The sequence below is a fragment of the Toxorhynchites rutilus genome, chromosome 3 (genome assembly GCF_029784135.1).
Source record: "Toxorhynchites rutilus septentrionalis strain SRP chromosome 3, ASM2978413v1, whole genome shotgun sequence".
Taxonomy (NCBI): Eukaryota; Metazoa; Arthropoda; class Insecta; order Diptera; family Culicidae; genus Toxorhynchites; species Toxorhynchites rutilus.
Genome location: NC_073746.1, coordinates 275,202,219 through 275,223,037, shown reverse-complemented (window position 1 = coordinate 275,223,037; position 20,819 = coordinate 275,202,219). Strand labels below are relative to the sequence as shown.

The 20,819-nt window shown below is 38.8% G+C and overlaps 1 protein-coding gene across 1 annotated transcript; it reads left to right on the top strand.

Annotated features, from left to right (window-relative positions):
- Window positions 1-7,794: 7,794 nt before the first annotated feature.
- On the top strand, window positions 7,795-19,468 carry LOC129778745 (gustatory receptor for bitter taste 66a). Its single transcript, XM_055785830.1, has 4 exons — window positions 7,795-8,023; window positions 17,934-19,054; window positions 19,108-19,282; window positions 19,352-19,468. Exons 1-3 carry the CDS (start codon window positions 7,795-7,797, stop codon window positions 19,279-19,281), a joined length of 1,524 nt encoding a protein of 507 aa, XP_055641805.1. The 3' UTR covers window position 19,282; window positions 19,352-19,468.
- The last annotated feature ends 1,351 nt before the right edge of the window (window positions 19,469-20,819 follow it).

Below are 20,819 nucleotides of genomic sequence, written 5' to 3'. Positions count from 1 at the left end.
TGTTGAAAGTGATGATTAATATGAACACACTCCGAGTGCGTACGATCGTCCGTATTTGAGTAGTCTGTAGTCGTGTGGCCTAAATAAACCGCTTACCTCATTCACCGAAGAAGACATCAAGCGTCACTACTGCCTTGCAACTTTAATAATCAACTTGCCTCTTAAAAACAAAGAAGATAAGATCAACTTGTAGTTGCTTCAACGAGCTCAGCCGCTCTAGTATCCACCGCACAACTACCAAATTCAATACGCCGGCATATCATATTGAGCGACCACTACCCTACACCTCAATCGACGAGAACTCAAGGCAATGTTGCCACCAAAGCCGCAAATACCATAAGAACTGTAAACATTGATGGCCTTGCTGTCGACCAGCTGGTATGGGTTTATCTGACAAGGTGTTATGATAAATCTAAAGTGAGTGACTTGAGCTGCCGACGTGTCACCAAAAGTGGTAAAATTGATCCCTAAAGCGACAGGTTACACCAGGACGCAATATTTACAGTGCTTTGGAAGCCCTGGAGCCACCCGACCCAGTCGTGCTGTTAGCTGGTTCCTGCAACCGAAGTCGTCCTGGCCCTGTGGTCGAGGCAAGTATCCCATTATTTGCGATGCTCTTTCTCTTGATGCTTCGTTAAGTTACAGCAGAATACCACAGGTCATTCGTGGAGTTTCTATTCCCGACGTCGCTGATGCCAACGTTTCAACGGGCCTATCATAACCTTGGCGGAATTACAACATCGTTAGCAAAGTACGCGATTGCATGCAGGGATGGCTGCTACGACATCTACGCGTTCACGGAAACGTGACTCAACGACAACACTATTTCAAGCCAGCCCTCCGATAGTAATTACACACTTTTCCGACAAGATCGATCGCCCTCTAACAGCAACAAAAGTTCTGGCGGTGGAGTTTTGATAGCTATTCGTTTTCGCTATAAGTCGCGGTTACTATCCCCTCCCGAAAGCTTGACGGTTGAACAATTGTAGGTGTCGATCAAAGCACGCGACTCAACGGTCTTCATCTGTGTGGTGTACATTCCTTCGGACCGTGTGAACGACAATACTCTAATCAAAAAGCATTTGTTGTCGCTTGACTGGATGGTATGGGTGCAAAGGACAGTTTGACGATACTTGGTGATTTCAACTTACGGGATGTTAGATGAGAGCAGAATACCCGCTGTTTTTATTTCCCCACATCTGACTCATCGACTGGACTCGTTTCCGGTAATCTGTTGGACGCTTATCGCACTTCAAGGCTTGGATAAAAGAGTGGAGTTACTAATCGTAATAACCGTATGCTTGACCTCTGCTTTGTAAGTGAGGAAATATGTTCCAGTTGCTCTGTAATACCAACTCCTACTCCGCTTGCGAAAAGTTGCCTGTTTCCCCCTTACTTTACTGGTCAGCATTGATTTTTGCGTACACCGTGATTACAAAAACATGACAGAGGGCATGTTATTCGACTTTGACAAAGCTAACTTCAGCGAGATGAATAATTTCCTCTCAAACATGAACTGGGAAGAAGAACTGGCTAATCGTGACGCTAACGACGCGACATCTACGCATTCGTGCATCATATTGTATGCTATTGATGTATTTGTACCTAAGCGAATTATCCGTAAATCTATAAAACCTGCCTGGTCGAAATTGGAGCTTAAGCGTCTGAAAAAACTGAAAAGAGTAGCTCTTCGGAAACATGCCAAACTTCATACGAAATCTACGAAAGCGCACTATTCCAAGATCAATTCGGACTACCGGCGACTAAACGATCAACTACATCAAGCGCATCCAACGCAGCTTCAACACCGTCTGAAATCTAACCCTAAGAGGTTCTGGCAACACTTGAATACTCAAAGGAAGGAAACAGGACTCCCCTCAAGCATGACTAACGGTTTAGTGGAAGCTGCCACCATTACGGATATTGCTAACGAACAAGCAGTCAGAACGTAGCAGCTGCTTCTTGCAACGTTCATTTTCGACCTTTTCAAGTGGATCGTTTTCTATTACCAGAGAAATGGTTATTGCAGTCGGGAATCAACTGAAAAGTTCAAAGGGTTCCGGTTCTTATGGCATTCCGTCCTCGCTGCTTGCCTGCTCTAGCAATAACTCCAGTCAACGCTTTAAATCTCTCCCTAGGGTCGGGTGACTTCCCATCCTGCTGGAAGAAATCCCACGTTCTTCCGATTCATAGGAAGGGTTGCAAATGGACTGTATCTAATTATCGTGGAAAGCCGCTTTAAGTGCTACATCAAAGCTTCTCGAGCTAATTATTCTCGAAAGATCGGTTCAAAACTTTGCCCACTGCATTTCGGTGGATCAGTATGGTTTCATGCCCAAGCGCTCGACGACTACCAATTTGGTACAGTTAACTTCTTTCATCATCTGTGAACTTGAACAAGGCCACAGACCTCTCTGCAGCATTCGATAAAATGAATCACAACATTGCTCTAGCTAAATATGACAGGCTGGGCGTTTACAACGACCTGCTCGCTTGAATATCTTTCTATTTGACTGGTCGGAGCATGTCTGTCAAAATTGGGGACTACGTTCCTCCTCCCTTCCCCGTGACATCTGGCGTTCCTAAAGGCAGCATTCTGGCGCCATTTTTGTTTCTGCTATACATGAACGACGTCAACCACTTACTGAATTGCCTTAAGTTGTCGTACGCCGATGAACTCTAGTTGTATTGTGATACGGAAACCGAGCGATGCTGATTTTCTACAGCAACAGTTGGAAGCTTTCGCCGAGTGGAGCCAACTAAACCGCATGTCACTCAATGCATCGAAATGCTCCATAATTTAATTCGGCAGACATCGTGCATTAATTCAACATAACTATGTTCTAAAGGGCACAAATTTTGAAACGGGAATCGACGGTCAAGGTTCTTGGATTACTACTTGACTACAAGCTTACATTCAAAGACCACGTCGCCTACGGTGTGTCAAAAGCCTCGTCTCTACTCGGGTTAATTTTCCGCTTCGCCAAAGAATTCAAGGATGTATATTACCTACAGGCTTTGTACTGCTCTTTGGTTTGACCTATATTGGAACATTCAGCTGCAGTGTGGTGCCCGTACTACCAGAATGAGATGAGCCGCATCGAAGCAATTCAACGAAAGTTTATCCGATTTGCTTTGAGACGTCTCCCTTGGTATGACACTCACAATTTACCCAGCTACGAAAGTCGCTGTATGCTAATACACCTGGAACGACTTGAGGCGAGACGTAACATCGCGATGGCATGCTTCATTGGGGACCTGCTTCAAGGCAACATCGACTGCACTTCGTTGTTAAGCTGTCTCAACATAAACAGCCGCCGCCGTAATTGACGCTCCCATGTTTTTTTTATACAACCGTACCTCACGAATAAATTATGGATTCCATGCAAAAGATATGCCGTGTCTTCAACAGATGCTACAATGTGTTTGACTTTGATGTTTCGCGTTACAAAAATAAGAGTTGTTTCTGTAGAATTTTGATTTAATATGTGTAGTGTAAGTTGTAATTTTTATGTCATTGGGTTAGTTATTTTATCTGTTGACAAATAAATTAAATCAAGTTAAATTAAAGACGTACTCAGGAAGCTGAGCTGTCTCGAAGCTTCGAAAGGAGCCGGACAGGATAAGCTGCAACCTTCTTCCATCAAGGCAAGACGCTTCTCTTCGGCTTTACCTTCTACTTTTTCATGGTATTGTTTATCAATCACTCGCGAATATACGATCGGATCAATCAAAGTGGAAAGAGTTGCAGCCGTCAATGATCTAGGTATCGTGCTCGACAACAAGCTAAAATTTATGGAGCATATTACAACAGTGACCGCTATGGCTTCTACCGTTCTCGGGTTCATTAGACGCCATACTCAGGCATTTAGATGAAGAATGAATGAAGAATTAGATAGAACTTTTGGGCAAGCTTCGAATCAGCACTCCGTGTAGATCAACCAGACAATAGGTTTTCCACCGGCAGACAGCGCGTTGTACTCTATACGGATAAAATAATCCTTTGGATGTTTGTTGTCAACGGTTTAATGATGTCTATTACTTGTTTGAATTTGATCTGATTTGAAATATGTTTAGCAGCCATTCCATGCCAAACCGATATAAAAGTTGTTAGATTTTCGTGAAAAGTGGTAGTTTTGTTCCTTATCGCTTTATTTTTTCACCTTTTTCTAAAAATGATTTTTTTCAAATATACTGAACCGGTTCAGGAAATAGACATATCAAAATAAAGCCAATACGCTAGTATTGTTTGAAAAAATAATACATCTGAGAAAAAAAAATCGGATTTTGTTTTGGTAATTATTGATTGTAATTATTTTTTATAGTTTACATGGTCTTGGTACCAAGGACGCTATATTTTTTAAGGTTTTTTTTCGAAAGCTGAGATTTTTTCACATAACATATCCGAATATCAGAAAGGTGTTTTCTTCGTTTTTAACCCTCCTGTACTCGTGTGCAAAATCATAACACGTATACTCGCGCACGGTGTCACAGACCGAAAATTTAACTTCTCTGTCATGTTGCCATTGTGCATTTTTCAGGCTTTATTGGCATTTATTTGAAGAAGATGATAAGATTGAATGAAAAAACTCAAAAAATATGTATTCTTCGTCTTTATTATGTTTTAATAGTCATCTTATTCAGCCTCCTCAAAACAGAATAATTTTTGATACTCCAACACAAATATCGAAATTCGAATTTTTCACTGTTATTGATTAAAAGTAAGCAACTGAATATAATTCATGGAAGTATAAAGAGCTATAAAATAACATTAAAACGTATTAATCGATTGTGGTTTCATTGGAGTAAGAATCAGAACAAAGCATAACTGCGTGCTCGAAACAAACATATTTTTTACATTTCATGCAGTTGTTGCGTGTTTTTCGGGTCTTTTATCGAAGAGAAGAATGTATAACAACCTTCTTGATAATTACCAGACGATAAAGGTTCTGGAATATAAAGTTTGCATATTTCTAATATTCTTTGTCTCTGTATTCTTGGTAAACTAAGAATAAATACCTTTTTTCAAATGGGGCATAAAAAGATGATATAAAAGGATTTCTAGTAACTTCCTTTTTTTCTTGTTTTCTTGTCGATATTGTTCATTGTAAAAAACAATATCCCCGAGACTGTAGTTGTTAAAAATTATTATAAGCCACCGATTAGTTTATAGTTTACTGTTTACAATTCTTCCACAAGTGTGTATATGTATGACCATTATATTTAGCGAATAACTATACGAAAGTCAAACATTTATATTTTGCTTTTGAACGCATGAATCTAACGACGAATATATCGGCGAATTGTTAATATATGGATCCGTTCAATCCAGTTACAAAAGGGACTGAAAACAAATAAGAATAGTCCGGTAATGACCTTATGCATTATATTCTATAAATATTCCACGCCTCTAACATTAATTTATACATTTCATTCAACAATATTCTAGAATATGAAAAAGGCACGTGTCCAAAAAAGTTACTCGCGTCGGTGTGTCAGACCGAAAGTGTTAAAAAAGTGGCACACGTCCCCTTTGTACCAACACATACGCTAAACGATGACGATACGCTAAACGATGACGAACGACGAATAACGAAGCTAGAGAGAATCGCAAAGCCGTAGTGTTGATATTTTCTGAGAAATGAACGAATTATTGATTTCTCGGTCTGACAGACCAATGCGCGAGTATAGGAGTGTTAAGTTATGATTTTTCAAAGTTCACAAGTTTTCAGTTTTCGTTCAATGTTCCTATGCGACTGGACTACATCTATGCCACTAGAATCCAATTTTTACGCAAGTGTTGTATCTTTTCAAAGAAGAACAACTCATTGGCTTCAAATTTACATATGGAACATCTAAATCGGCTAACAATTTCAAAAGTTATGTTTTTTTTTTGAAAAAAGTCATTTTTAGAAAAGGGGAAAAATCAGTCTAAGCACAAAAGGAACGACAGAAAAAAGACACACATCCATATTTCCGTAGGAACTTTGCTGCTGTTTTCACAACCAGTGCCTTCAGAGTAGTTGCAGAGGCTGTTGAGGATAAATTGCTTGGGGGCTAAACTAAGCTTTTTCTTTACATCAGCTGCTGCAGTTCAACCATTTTTGAAGAACCTATGTCACCTTTCCTTTAAGAAATCTGAAGTCCCTGAAGTCTGATAAACCTCTATCCTTCTGATGATTCGTTTCTGCCAGCAGTACCGATTTTAAACTCCTAGGATCACTAATCCAATTTCGTATGCGACAGAAACAACGGCTGACCAACCAGTAACCTAAACTAAGCGCTTGCGATATAAATTTATTCAAATCGATCCACAGGTTGAACCTCGAAGTTGAACTGTCCAGTGTATTACCAAAAAATGTTAATTGATTCTTTTGCGACAGGTTTGCGATGCTAGCAAATTCTATCAAATTGGCCAATGTGAGGATCATTAAAAGTTACACAATTTTTTTTAAATTTATAATTCAGACTGTTGAAAAACGTGAGTATTAAGAAATCTATTACTAAAAATAATAAAAATAACAAAAATGAAAATAGTCGCAGCCAAAGAAGATGCATGGAAAATCGCAGTCCTGGGTACAGTTCAAAACAACTGTAATTTGTCCATTTCCACTGAAACTCAGAATACAGACACAAGTCAGGTCGTGAGCTCATTTGGGCAATCTTCCTCAGCAAGTGGTAGACCCGAACCTGGAGGTAAAGTGGTCACCTGGTTGGGGCAAAGTGGTCACACGCATATATCATGCTAAATGGGAGAGATTTATGCGTTTTTCTTGTTCAAATTTGTTTAAATCATTATTGAAATAGTAGGTACATGTATGGAATATGAAGGGTCTTTTCACCTAGACATGTGACAGCTCTACTGAAGTACAGGGAGTCATGAAACTCATCGAACCTAAGGTGACTATCAATATGGCAGCTATAGTAGTGGCGTCGACTGGTGAGTGCGAGGGGTGCGGACCGCCCCCGGGTACACGATTTTAGCGATTCAGAAACACCCCTACATTATGAAACGGCTGACCAACCAGTAACCTAAACTAAGCGCTTGCGATATAAATTTATTCAAATCGATCCACAGGTTGAACCTCGAAGTTGTACTGTCCAGTGTATTACCAAAAAATGTTCATTGATTCTTTTGCGATAGGTTTGCAATGCTAGCAAATTCTATCAAATTTGCCAAGGTGAGGAACATGAAGATTTCAACAAGTTTTTTTGAGTAATTTTTAAGAATGAAAGTAGAAAAAAATAAAAAAAAATAAATTTTGGACACTCACTTCGAAAATTCGACGTCATTAGGTTGAGAAGTTGCAAAAACAGTTTACTGAATTTAACCGTGTAGAGCATTCGAAAATCAAAATTCGATACGCAAAGTGTCAGCAGTTTACAAACTTGGTGAATCTACACGTGCTTTAGTTAAAACAAGGTTCAGATCCAATTCTCGATTAGTTCGAAACATTTTTTTTTCAGTAATTTACATCCATGTACACGTGTATATGTAGCCCTCGAAACAGGAAACTAATAAAAACACCACATGCAGTATAACTGGATAAGGATACGAGAATGGATGTCATACAAAACAATAATTGAACAAAGTGTTGCACTAAAATAACATCCCTTCATTTCATTGATTAACGCAGCTAAATTATTAACCGCGCTGTCGGCCAACTACACTTAACCAATTGGCACTTTGAGATGACAAATCGATCGGTGAGTAGCAATATAAGTTCGGTCGTGTCCACCCAAATCAGCAGAGCGTCTATAATTCGTTCCACGCCAAACAACTGCGTCCTGCTAATGGCCGCGAAACCATCTCGGATGAGCTTGCTGGAATCGGTGAAGGCATTGTTTTACACTTCCTCCGTGCTGGGAGTGGTTCCGTATTCGTTACGGGAATTCTACTCGAAAAATGTTCTGAAAAGTTCGATTCTTGCGAACATTTGGGTAGTGGTCAATATGTGTAGCTACTCGGTGATGTTCCATTTATCGACCGATTACTACATAAGCGGGGACGGCAGTGGCCAAGGTGAGTGCCAAGTGAAGTTTAACTATCGAAAGTTTTCTACATTTTATTTCGAAGTTCAAAAATTATGGAATTGACTTTTATTGTAATCAGGCTATTTGTGAGTAAATGCAGATGTTGATAAGGTTTCTTTTTTACTGAATTTGGAAAGTCACAACTATTTACTGTCGTACAAAGATTTTAGTTTTGCGTAGATTGATGCAGTAATTTTTTCACGCTGTATGGATTATTTTTGGTTTTTGTTCTCCCAAATTGAAGCTGACTTGGTTAAAATTTTAGTCTTGAAAGTGAGTATAAGTCAGTGCATCTTTTGCAATTGAATCTGCAAAATTGTTCAGAAAACAATGAAAGGCACATGCTAGTAGGAACACTTCCTCTTTGTTTAGTCAATTAGTCAATAACGCTACTAACTAATAACGCTACTAACAATACTAACGATTATTGCTACATACTCATCCTTGGTATGTAGAAATAATCGTGTCCTGGTAGTTCACCTGGTGTGGCTTTCTTGTGTTTTTCATGGAAAGAGTTACTTCAAGGGGAAACTGGAATATTAATGAAGTAAGAGCGAAAACACATACAATATTCCGAAGATACTTATCTTAATCAGTTGTCTCTAAAAACGTTGTGGGTGTAAAGACATCGGTCACTTAAGCAAATTGGCATACTTGAAATATTCAAAAAAAAATTAGACTAAAGGGTGTGTTACATCAGATTGCATCACGGAAAAAACGCTGTAGAAATTCGCCCAGTAGACCGATTCTTTTGAAAATTTTGGACAGTAAAATAAAAACTATTAAACAACTTTTGGCATTTTCTTTTCATTCAAACTTCGAGCCCAAGCCCGTATGCTCGCACCTTCCTCTTTACCCCGTCCATAAGGTTCTGTACAACGTCAGGTTGTAGTTTTTTTTGAACAGAAATCCATTTTCTCTTGAAGTCCGCCTCCGATTTGACAACTTTTGGGTTCTTCCGGAGGGCCAGCTTCATAATCGCCCAATATTTCTCTATTGGGCGAATCTCCGGCGCGTTGGGCGGGTTCATTTCCTTTGGCACGAAGGTGACCCGGTTGGCTTCGTACCACTCCAACACGTCCTTTGAATAGTGGCACGAAGCGAGATCCGGCCAGAAGATGGTCGGGCCCTCGTGCTGCTTCAATAGTGGTAGTAAGCGCTTCTGTAGGCACTCCTTAAGGTAAACCTGCCCGTTTACCGTGCCGGTCATCACGAAGGGGGCGCTCCGCTTTCCGCAAGAGCAGATCGCTTGCCACACCATGTACTTTTTGGCAAACTTGGATAGTTTCTGCTTGCGAATCTCCTCCGGAACGCTGAATTTGTCCTCTGCGGAGAAGAACAACAGGCCCGGCAGCTGACGAAAGTCCGCTTTGACGTTGGTTTCGTCGTCCATTACCAGGCAATGCGGCTTCGTCAGCATTTCGGTGTACAGCTTCCGGGCTCGCGTCTTCCCCACCATGTTTTGCCTTTCGTCGCGGTTAGGAGCCTTCTGAACCTTGTATTTACGCAGGCCCTCCCGCTGCTTGGTCCGCTGGACGAATGAACTTGACAAATTCAGCTTATTGGCGACATCCCGGACCGAACTTCTCGGATCACGTCTAAACTGCTTAACTACGCGCTTGTGATCTTTTTCACTGACGGAGCATCCATTTTTGCCGTTCTTCACCTTCCGGTCGATGGTTAGGTTCTCGAAGTATCGTTGGTTTAGTACTCTGCTGACCGTGGATTAGACGATTCCCAGCATCTTACCGATGTCCCGATGTGACAACTCCGGATTCTCGAAATGAGTGCACAGGATTAATTCACGACGCTCTTTTTCGTTCGACGACATTTTTCCAAATTTACGAAAAATTGACAGTGAAGCATGGCCAACGTGATCTATACACTCTTATCTGATTATAAGCGAAAGCTGAAGATATAATTCCTAAAAATTAAATTTCTACAGCGTTTTTTCCGTGATGCAATTTGATGTGACACACCCTTTACTTTATGAAAAGGGCCAAAGTTTATTTCTATTTTTTTTATAAAAAAATATAACTCAAAAACTATAATGCCAAAAAAATTTTGGTCATATAATTAAATGTAGGAAATTGTTCAAATTTTCATAAAAAAATATTTTTTTTTTAATTACGCTGAAAAAATATTCTTTTCAAAAGTTGAAATTCATTTCTCTCAAAAACGTTTTTTCTGAATATGTAAAAAAAATCAAAATATGAAAAGCTCTTTCAATCTCCAACAAGTCATCAAAAGATGGGTATTTTTGCAGGGAAAAAGTTTTCCAAACAACTGTTTCATGTTTCCTTTGAAAAAATTACAATTTATTCTAATTGTGTTCAGAAGCAAGATAGCGATATAGTGTATCCGAAAAAGTTTTAGATCTTAATAAATTAAAAAATTATACATAAACTATACTATACAGCATTTTTTCGCAGAACGGCAACAGAAAATCCGAGCCGAAACTATAGTGGAATGGCGACAATAGCAATCGTTGTGGAACAATTTTTCATTTTCAATTTTCTTCCGACGTTTTCACCACTGGAAAATACTTTCTTCACATGTGCTGCAAATTGCCGTCACTTTTTATCCGGAAACAATGCTAAAATTTACGAAAATTATGTCACAAAAAAGTCCGAATACACTGCTGAATTTATACAAGCTCTTTTATTGGAAAAAGTTATGAAAATTAATACGTTTTTCATTATTCTGGATATAACTTGCATCGAAACAACTTTTTTAGTAGTCCTGAAAAGGGTCGATGCATGGTTGTTTAGAAAGAGTTGACATATCGCCCGTAGAACGAACGCTGAATCTAATTCGTAGTGGTATACGAATATTGTAACTCGCCGATACATAAGATGAATTTCATGCAAACTCGGCTTGCCGACTTGTAACATTTTGGGTGTAAACACATGGGGCTTTTAAGCAAATTTGTATACTTGAAATATTAAAAATATAATCAGACTACTTTTTGAAAAGAGACAAACATTTTTTCCTGATTTTTTCAAATCATTATAACTCAAAAACCATCATAACTACAAAATTCTAGTCAAAGGGTGAAATGTAGGAAATTGTTTAAATTTTCATAAAAAATACCAAAATTTTGTTAAAAAAAATTTCGCTAGAAAATTATTTTAACAAATTAATATATATTTTCTCAAAAACATATTTTTTTAAATTCTCAAAAAAAAAATATGAATAGTCCTTACGATTTCCAACAATCGTCTATACATCGGAAGAAGGGCACTTTTGTAGGGAAAAATGTTTCTAACAACAACTGTTGAATGTTTTCTTTGAAAAAATTACAACTAATCATAATTTGGTTTAAAGTCAAGATAGTGATATAGTGTATTCGACAAAGTTTTAGATGTGATTAAAATATGAACTATTGTCGAATACGGCAACTTTCTATTTTTCATCAAAATTAATTCGTAGCGAAACTAGTTATTAACGTTAACTTTATTTCATAAAATCGTTACATGTTTTCTGATTTCGCACCCTTACTGAAAGACGTAGCCCTACGTCAAAATCCACTTTAAAAATTCATAACAAAAAAAAGACGGGTGGGTAATGTCGGGGACATAACCGGAGAGACGTAGGATTATACAAAGGGGACAGCTTTTGTTAAATATATATTTTAAATATATTGTTTTATTTTCTTCTCCTATGTGAATACCTACTATACCTATCTACCTGAAAAATGGATTAGTTTACTGTTTACTCTTTATGAATATGTTGATGGTTCTGAAAAGAACTTTTGGTGTTGTGTTTTTGTTATCACTCGATATTCCCATCTTGTTCGGTTAAACCTTCCTGTTTAGCTATTGCGTTTGCCACTCGCCACAGCTTTCACAGTTGGAAAATTTCTTCCCATCCAACTTGGGACATGTTGTTCAGTAAATTACATTTAATGCAACGTGCCGGAGAAACACTTTGCCACTCACTGAAACTAATTGTTGCCTTGATGAGCGCCGAACCGAAGCTGCTCTGTTCTTGATGTGGGTTTTCTGATTGTCGTGAGCAGCTTTGCAAGCCAACTCGAGCACTCCGACGGCAGAAACTCTATAATCGCTGTTAGGTATACTGGTGCTCCGGCACCAATCCGTTCGGCCTAGTTACCCTTGCGGAGCAATCAGTGAATGCGACCAACAAGGAACTGGAAACCTGCACGGTTCGAATGAGACTTTGCCTTTCCCTTAACTTGTCCTCCTTTGTTACGTCCACGATGCCGATGCCGTACAACCACACGGGTTTACGGTTTGAAAGAAAATAAGATATTTTTTTGGGGTCCTCGTGTTTTATACTCTAGCGGTACACACTCACAGGATAGAACCAAAACGGCAGACTCAGCCAGAGGGGCGAGTCCAACGAGACGAACGAATGAGCGTTAAAAGGGAGCGATGGCAAAAAAACACATTCATTACGATTTGTTCGCTCGTTGGATTCACATGCAGGCTAAAAAGGGTCCTTTACAGGATCACAAAATTATTTTCAATCTAAAGAGTTTATTGTTTTGTTATCACTCGATATCCCCATCTTGTTCGGCTAAACCTTCCTGTTTAGCGATTTGTTGCCACTCGCCACAGCTTTCACAGTTGCAAAATTTCTTCCCATCCAGCTTTGTGACATGTTGTACAAATCGCATATTTAATGCGACGTGTCGAAGCACCACTCAGTGTCGCATTGGAGGCGATTTTAACCTGTAATTGAACATTTGCGATGACAGTGGTACAGTGTCGACTTTCAATGTGGGGTCATAATTTGGATCTCTATGTTTACAAAAATGTCCAACTAAATAAATCACATTACATGTCCGTCCAATTAGCTAAATGTCGAACTAATTGTAAATTATTGTACTTTCAATCTGGAAACAATTTAAGAATTGGTGAAAATTGAATCAAGACGGGTCTATGGTACTAGGTGAGGCCGTTTCGTCACTAATTTGGTAGGGGAGCGGTATATGAAAACAGTACGGAAGAAAGCAGAAGGGGAATTTTTTCCTTGAAGTGTGAAAGAGACAGACTGATCACGAGCGAGCTTGGGCACAAGCGTATTGTGTTTTGTTTACAAACAAAACACAGTAGACTTCCAAGATGGCTGAAGAGTGGTTTTAGCAAGTTGGCCCACCTTAGGTATACTTCTACGCGCCTTGAATTGAATAATCAGGAAAGTCCCCAACTATCAATAAGCTCAGAACAACTGCCAAATTCACATACTCATCAGATCCTGGCAAACAAATTATGAAAACATCAATTTGTGTTTTATTATTATTTTGGATAATGTTTTAGAAAGCATTGAACTTTATTTCCTAAACTCCTTTTTGGAAGGTTTAATGGCCCTGAAAAGCGCCTTGTTTTATGGAATGGCTCCAATTTAGAAATCTTAGTACTCGTGGTTTTGAAAAAAACCATTTCGAACGTCCTCGATGCCGCCTTGTTCTGGATTTGCCACCAAAGCAGATTATAAAAAGAACAAACTTTTTTCTTCTGCTACCTGCTGCCGTTTTGCGATTGCGTTTGCCACTCGCCACTCGCTGCAACTGCCTGTTGTCTTGATGCCCACTGAACCGAATGTGTTCTGTTCCGAATACGGGTTTTCTTATCGTCGCGAGCAGCTTTGCTAGCTAACTCGATCACTTCGGCGGCCGAAACTATGTAACGCCGGCTAGGTGGACTGGTGCACTGGTACTAACGCGCTCGGCCTAGCTACCCTTGCGGGGAACTCCAGATCAACAGCGTTCGAGCGGGATTTTGCCTTTCCCTTCACTTTTCCTCCTTTATCGTGTCTAGACATGGCTGTTTGAGTTGGTTTGTTGATGTGTTGTGATGCGAACCGATGTGGTGTACGGTTTGAATGAGAATGATCGTTACAGCAGCGGAGCGGGGATTTTTGAGCTGACTGGCTGGCTCGAGAATTACGCATGTGTGAGACTGCGACCAATGTTTCCCTCATTTTTTTTCTTTTTCCTTTCCAATCGTGCTTCATTCTATTTCGCTGCTGCTCTGGTTGCCCGTTTTGGTCGGTACGATTTGAGGAGCACAAAATGGACCAATCAAAAATGGGCACATAGTGCATTTGGACAATGCTTGATATTTCACAATTATTCAATTATTTATCTCAATAAAAATGAAATGTTATTCGTTATGATAGATGCGTAGATATATTTCCTATCAATTGATGCAAAAACCTTTGCGATTATGGATTTGAGTCAATTTTCATACATTCGCACATACTTTTGCAATTCTTAGAGAAATAAAAACCATTATTCTGAAAACGGATAGCAAACCTTTACCCGAATTCTCGAGTTATAAGCGTTCCAAATCTTGCATTTTTTCCTACTTGTTGAGAGCCTAGATTTCCATTTCACCCCCTATATCTTCCGGTTAGACGTAGTCCTACGTCAAAAACGATGTGATGATGCAAATTTAAGATCTTCAGTATCCGCGTTGACGGCATTGAACTTCGTATTACGAAATAGGGGAGTAGGCATGACAATATGGGTTTGCAGAAGAAATGACGCACTTTTGAAATTAAAATTATGAATGAAAATTGTTTTTCCCAAATCAAATTAGCACTTCATGGATATTAAAATCACTTTTGATTGCAAGTAGTGAAAAAATATCATACAAAAACTGTGTCGAAAGATGATTTTATATTATAATGGTGAGCTTTGGTGAGAATATCAGAAAACCCATAGAAAATAGTTTAAATTAGGGTCAGAACAACGTACTTCTAGAAGGTAAATAACGCCAAGAAAAAAAATTCATATAAATTGTAACAATTTAAAACTGTTTTAGGGCCGACTAATCTGATAGAGAATGTTTAGCCTCACACAAACTAATGTCGTATCTAGATGTCGGCACCATTCTGCCGTCAACGCGAATGGAATATGACCACCGTGAACGTCAATCACCTTCTGAAGGGTTGTATCTCATTCAACCGAAGCACATTTACCAGAATGTATAACACATACCCGAATGACATTCACCCGATTGTAAAAAATACCCGAATGCTACGTTTACCCGAATGTAACAAATACCCGAATGAGGCCCGAATGCAACATTTACCCGAATGGAATGTTTACTCGAATGAAGATGGAAAAATTCTGACAAATCAGATTATGATTTTGTCGAATCTCCTGTTACGAAGTTACGAAGTAAAATGAGAAATTGTAATGAAGAAAGTCGAAAAAAAGTTGAAGACTTCGCTGTGTCATTTTTAGAAATTAATGTAGGCACAATTGACATGCCGTCTTCTTTCCTTTCCGTTTTGCTCTTTAATAGATCATTCAGAAATGAGCATGGATTATGAAATATTTATTAAGCAGGTAACTTTAAAATAAGAAAAAAATACAGTGATACAAACTCGTAGTCGTACTCCACCATGCAGATCTCTTTTCCCTTCTTTTGGAAGTCGAAAACAGGGTTTCGGAACATTCTATTTAGATGAAGTCATAGTGTCATATAAGAGTTAAAAGGTTTGCTATCTGTTTTCAGAATAATGGTTTTTATTTCTCTAAGAATTGCAAAAGTATGTGCGAATGTATGAAAATTGACTCAAATCCATAATCGTACTCTGGTTGAAATTTCAACTCGCTCCATAAGGTGTTGATCAATTTCAGGATTTCATCATTAGTATGGTATCACATGTTCATTGCAACTATCTTTAGCTGTTTTTAGCCGTTATCTACGAGTTTTTTGGTGTACTTTGAAGGAATATTCATCCATTTTTTGATCAAATGGTTTTTAAGATCTTTATTTTTAGAAATTTGATGGTTTCTGGATTTCCAACACAGATAACTTCCATATTTTTCAACTGAGATTGATGCTGGGAGATTGGGGAGAAGTATCAATAACTTTTGAACAATTATAATGTAACCATGTGTGAACTATATGTGACTTGTGCTTAGAGCCATTGTCTTGGAAAAACTTGAATCCTCGATTCAATCTCATTTTGTTCACACTTTGCTTCATGTTTTTCTTTAGGATGTTCAGGTAAACATTCTGATTCAATACACCATCGATGAAAATTAAATTGAATCAAAAAAAGTTTGTGCCGAGGAAGAACAACTTGAATTCTCGACCACAGACGGAAAAACCGTTCAACGGCAAAATAAATCAGTAACTCAAATTTCCATTTTTCCAAACAGCAAGAAACACATCAATGTCTGACTGGGAAGATGTTATTCCCGTAGTTGAGTCGAAATTTAATATCTTTGACTCCGATGGTTGTCGCTTAGTATCGAAGAAGCCAAACGATGAAGTGAACGTAAAAAATTGAAACCAACGTATAAACATGGTGGTGGTGGAGGGATGGTATGAGGGTGCATGTAGAGGGTAATTTGGTTTTCATCTATGGTGTATTGGGTCAGAATGTTTAGTTGGACGAATATTCCTTCCGAGTACACCAAAAAACTCGCAGAAAACGGCTAAAGGCAGCTAAAGATAGTTGCAATGAACATGGGATACCATACTAATGATGGAATCCTGAAATTAATCAACGCTTCATGAATCGAGTTGAAATTTCAACCATAGTACGATTATGAATTTGAGTCAATTTTCAGACATTCGCACATACTTTCGAAATACTTAGAGAAATAAAAACCATTATTCTGAAAACAGATAGCAAACCTTTTAACTCTCATATGACACTATGACTTCATCTAAATAGGATGTTCCGAAACCTTGTTTTCGACTTCCAAAAGAAGAAAAAAAGAGATCTGCATGGTGGAGTACGACTTCGAGTTTGTATCACTGTAAATAAAAATGTGAAAAGAATGAATAAGAAAAAAAATAGTACTTACGTATTTACCACCGCAGTTCTTATTATGAATTTATTATTTCGTGATGAAATTTATTCTGAGATCAATGTAATGGGGATGAAGTGGGTTTCCGGTAAATGTGACACAATTCTTCTGAAAACGTTTGGGCATGCTTTCCATCAAATTCTACAGATGTTGTGCGTTAATCTCCTTCTAGGTTCTCGATGCTGTGAAGTACCTGTCCTTGTTCATTACGTTAGTTTTGTCCACCTTATTGTCCCGAATAGTCCACAGATTTTCAAATAGGGTTCAAATCTGGACTTTGAGCAGGCCATTCCAGAACATTCATCTACTTATCTACTTAGATTTGAAAAAAACCTTTGTTTTTTTGGCAGTATGTTTAGGATCATTGTCCTGTTGCAAAATGAAGTCTTTGCCTACGCCGGTTTTTGCAACGGATTCACGAAAAGTTTCATTGATGGTGTCAATGTAGGCGTCAGCTGTCATTATGCCGTTGGTTTGAGCCAAGTTTACTACTCCGACCCAGGCAAAGCAGCTCCAGTCCATGATGTTTCCACCCCCGTATTTTACCGTAGGCTGTAGATAATGATCTTGTAGCGTTTCACCTGATTTTCTCTGAACTCTCACTCGTCGTTTTTGATTGAAGGTCTCAAACACGGAATTTAGAATTAGTATTCTATAACCTCTCTGGATTAGGACCTGGATTGATTCTGTAATCTGTATTTGAAATCTGAAAGTTATATTTGAAATTCAAAATTCGTCTCGGGAATCCGATGTGCTTCAATTGTTCTCAATACCTTTCAACGTAATTGTTGAAACTAAAATCCACTATGATGTGTATTGTGATCCACCCGAATAATAGTTGCCCGTACACGGAGACGTTAGAGGGAACTGACAAATTCTACGAGTTCGAGTTCTTCGAATCTGATCACACCGGATTTCCGCATGAACTAGCGCTTTGTTAAACTTGACAGTCTGATGGTATGATTGTGAAATACAGAACTTGTCGAACTGTATTATTATCCTTGACTTAAGCTTGTTACGATACAAAACATGTTACTGTACTTGTACCAAAACATTCAAAATGTATTATTGCTGTTTAAAATTTATACTCACACAGGTACACTCACAAACGCAATCGGGATTCTCATCAACTACATGGAACCGTTGATGATGTGTATCGACCTTGTGGCCTCAATGATCAACCAGAAGACGCTGATTGACTGTGTGAGCCGGCTGGAACGAGTCGATCTGAAGTTGACCAGTGAAAATATCATCGTGAATAATGCGGGCGTTCGACGCTACACGAATATTCTCCTGATCCTCGCCTTCATCTTCGAGTTCCTGCTGACAACGTACAACTTCATCGTATTTGCTGCAGAATATACGCTGCTGTCTCTGATGTGGTTTATAACGGCCTTCCCCACGGGCATCAATTCGGTTAGTCGAATTTGGTTTTTCGTACTTGTATCGGCGGTGCGACATCGGTTTCAAGCTATGAACAGCCACATGGACGAACTTGCAGGTCTACTCGAGGAGCACAACGAGCGCTGGGAGGATGAGCGTGAGTTTGAGAAAACAGCTATACCCATGAATTATCTGGAGAAGGAAATTTTTACGATCCGCAGTCACCGCAGGGGTATCATCCATCCGGTTCAGCCGATGAAGAAAGGGGGTACTCCAAAGATAATCAATGTGTTGCCAATCGAGAAAATAGGCCGTGGTGAGAAGGCAATTTCCCAGAAGCGGTCGACGTTTGATTTCCTTTCGTTTGAAAAGTACATGAAGATCGACGAGAAGCTGGATAAGAAAATGATTTTAGTGTGCCGAATGCACGATGAGCTGTGTGAAATTGGCAAATGTGTGAACCAAATGTTCAGCTTTCAGATGTTGGTGTCGATGGCTCATGGGTTTATGGTAATAACGGCTCAATTCTACTTTCTCTATTGTGCCCTTTCCGGGCAGCCGGTTCCAATTTTGTTCCGAACAGCCCAGGTGGTACAGATCTCCGTGTTGCTGATTGCGTACATAGCTATGAAGTGCGTTATTTGCATCTATGTGTGTTGGAAAACTAAAACCGAATCGAAACGTACCGGCGTGTATATGCATCATCTTGCTAACATGGTGGACGAAACACATTTCTATCAAATAGTGAACCATCTATCGTTGAAGCTTTTGAACCATCAGTTGAATTTCAGCGCTTGTGGTTTCTTCGATCTGGATATGACCACGCTCTATGCGGTATGTATTGGAAAGTAAATCAAAATTTTTAAATTGATTAATGTTTTCCGCAGATAACTGGAGCTATCACTAGCTATTTGATCATCTTGATTCAGTTCAACTTGGCCGCTCTCGGAAAGACGGGAAACTCGACGGAGGGTCTTAATGTTACAAGTACTGCTGTGCCGCTATTGAACTTAACTTCGACGATCAGCACTGCACTGAGCACTTATGTGGCTAATCCGTGAGGTGTGAAACCATAATATCAATTATATGTATCGATGTAAAGCTCTATATGTTATTCTCTTTTATCTCTAGAAAACGTTGATCAGAATATGTGTACTATTATCCGTGTGATTCTTTCTTTAATGAGCATTGCCGAAAGCCTGTATTATAGTGGATTCTTGAATCGTGAATTTTATCGGATAATACAACAAAAGAGAAATTGAATTGAAAAGAACGAAGCTGAAACCGAAGGTAAGCAAGCTGGGTTTAATGACCCTCCGATGAGGGTGATTCGTTGAATTTTTTTTAGGTGACTCATCACACTAATAGTGAACAGAATCTTCATATTCTTTTCAAGAGGTTTTGGAGAATTGTTCTGATCTTAAATTAGATGGTTAAGTCCTTCAACATTGAATTTGAATTTTGCTTTTCACCTCAGTGACTCGAACAAGGAACAAAGATAAAAAACCCTGTGTTGAAGGTCAACTACAGTTCTAGTATGTAAGTATCTTAGTTTAAATTTTTCGTGAAACCTGTCAAATCTTGTTCTTAAAATTGCATCTACTATCCAAAAAGTAAGCAGAAACTGTCATTCACACAACCCGCTCTAAGGGTGGGTTTAGACTAGTGATATATTCATGTGAAGAAATATGATGAGATTTATAGAAATCGCATCGACCGTTTACACTAGCGTGAACTTCTATAATGAATATATTCATATTTTCGGTGAATTTATTCACCTGAAGTAGAACTGCATCCAACTTTAGTGATTTCTCACCAGTGAGAAATTCACAAGCGTTTACATATGCTGAATTTATTCAAGTTATATATACCTCGAATAAGTGTATCATATTTATTCTCATCCGTTTACACCTATTTCCAGGTGAATAAATTCATCTATAGCTATAGATCTCCCTAGTGTAAACTCGCCATAAGGAGGAAGATTCTTTGTGCGTTAAGTTGGTGCAAATGTCTTCAACATCTGATAGAAAATGTTGGAAAGTTGTGTCTCACACACAACTGTCTAATTGACGTTGGATTACGTTGCGATATTTGTTGCATGTTGATTTTGAATATATTCGGAAAAAACGCCGCAGTCGCAGTTGAGCACTTGTAGTAATGGCCTTGCCGCTACTGACTTCGACCTGACTTTTTTTGAGAAGCTCAGTTTATTTTAAAAATATGATTAAATTATTTGTTTGTGTTTCGTCATTAGTTAGTCCGGTGTCCTTTGTATGTTGGCTATCCAGTAGAAGGTACAGAACTTACAGAAATGGGCGACTCATTGCAAGAGCATTGAGGTTTTTCGTTCCTATGCATAAGGTAAGAATGAGTGAGCTTAGTGCGGCCGATTCGGAGACGGGTGATAAGCTGTATTTCTTGTTATTTCTATCATACCAAGAAGGAGTGATGTTTTTAATTTCTGAAGAAAAGTTGGACTACTGTATCTCCAAGCTATATCCCAACTTAGGAGGATCTTTTTATCCTAAGGTTCACATAAGAACGAGTAGAGATTGACTCTATTAAATTCCCATTCCAGTTTAATAATGGAAATGTGCCT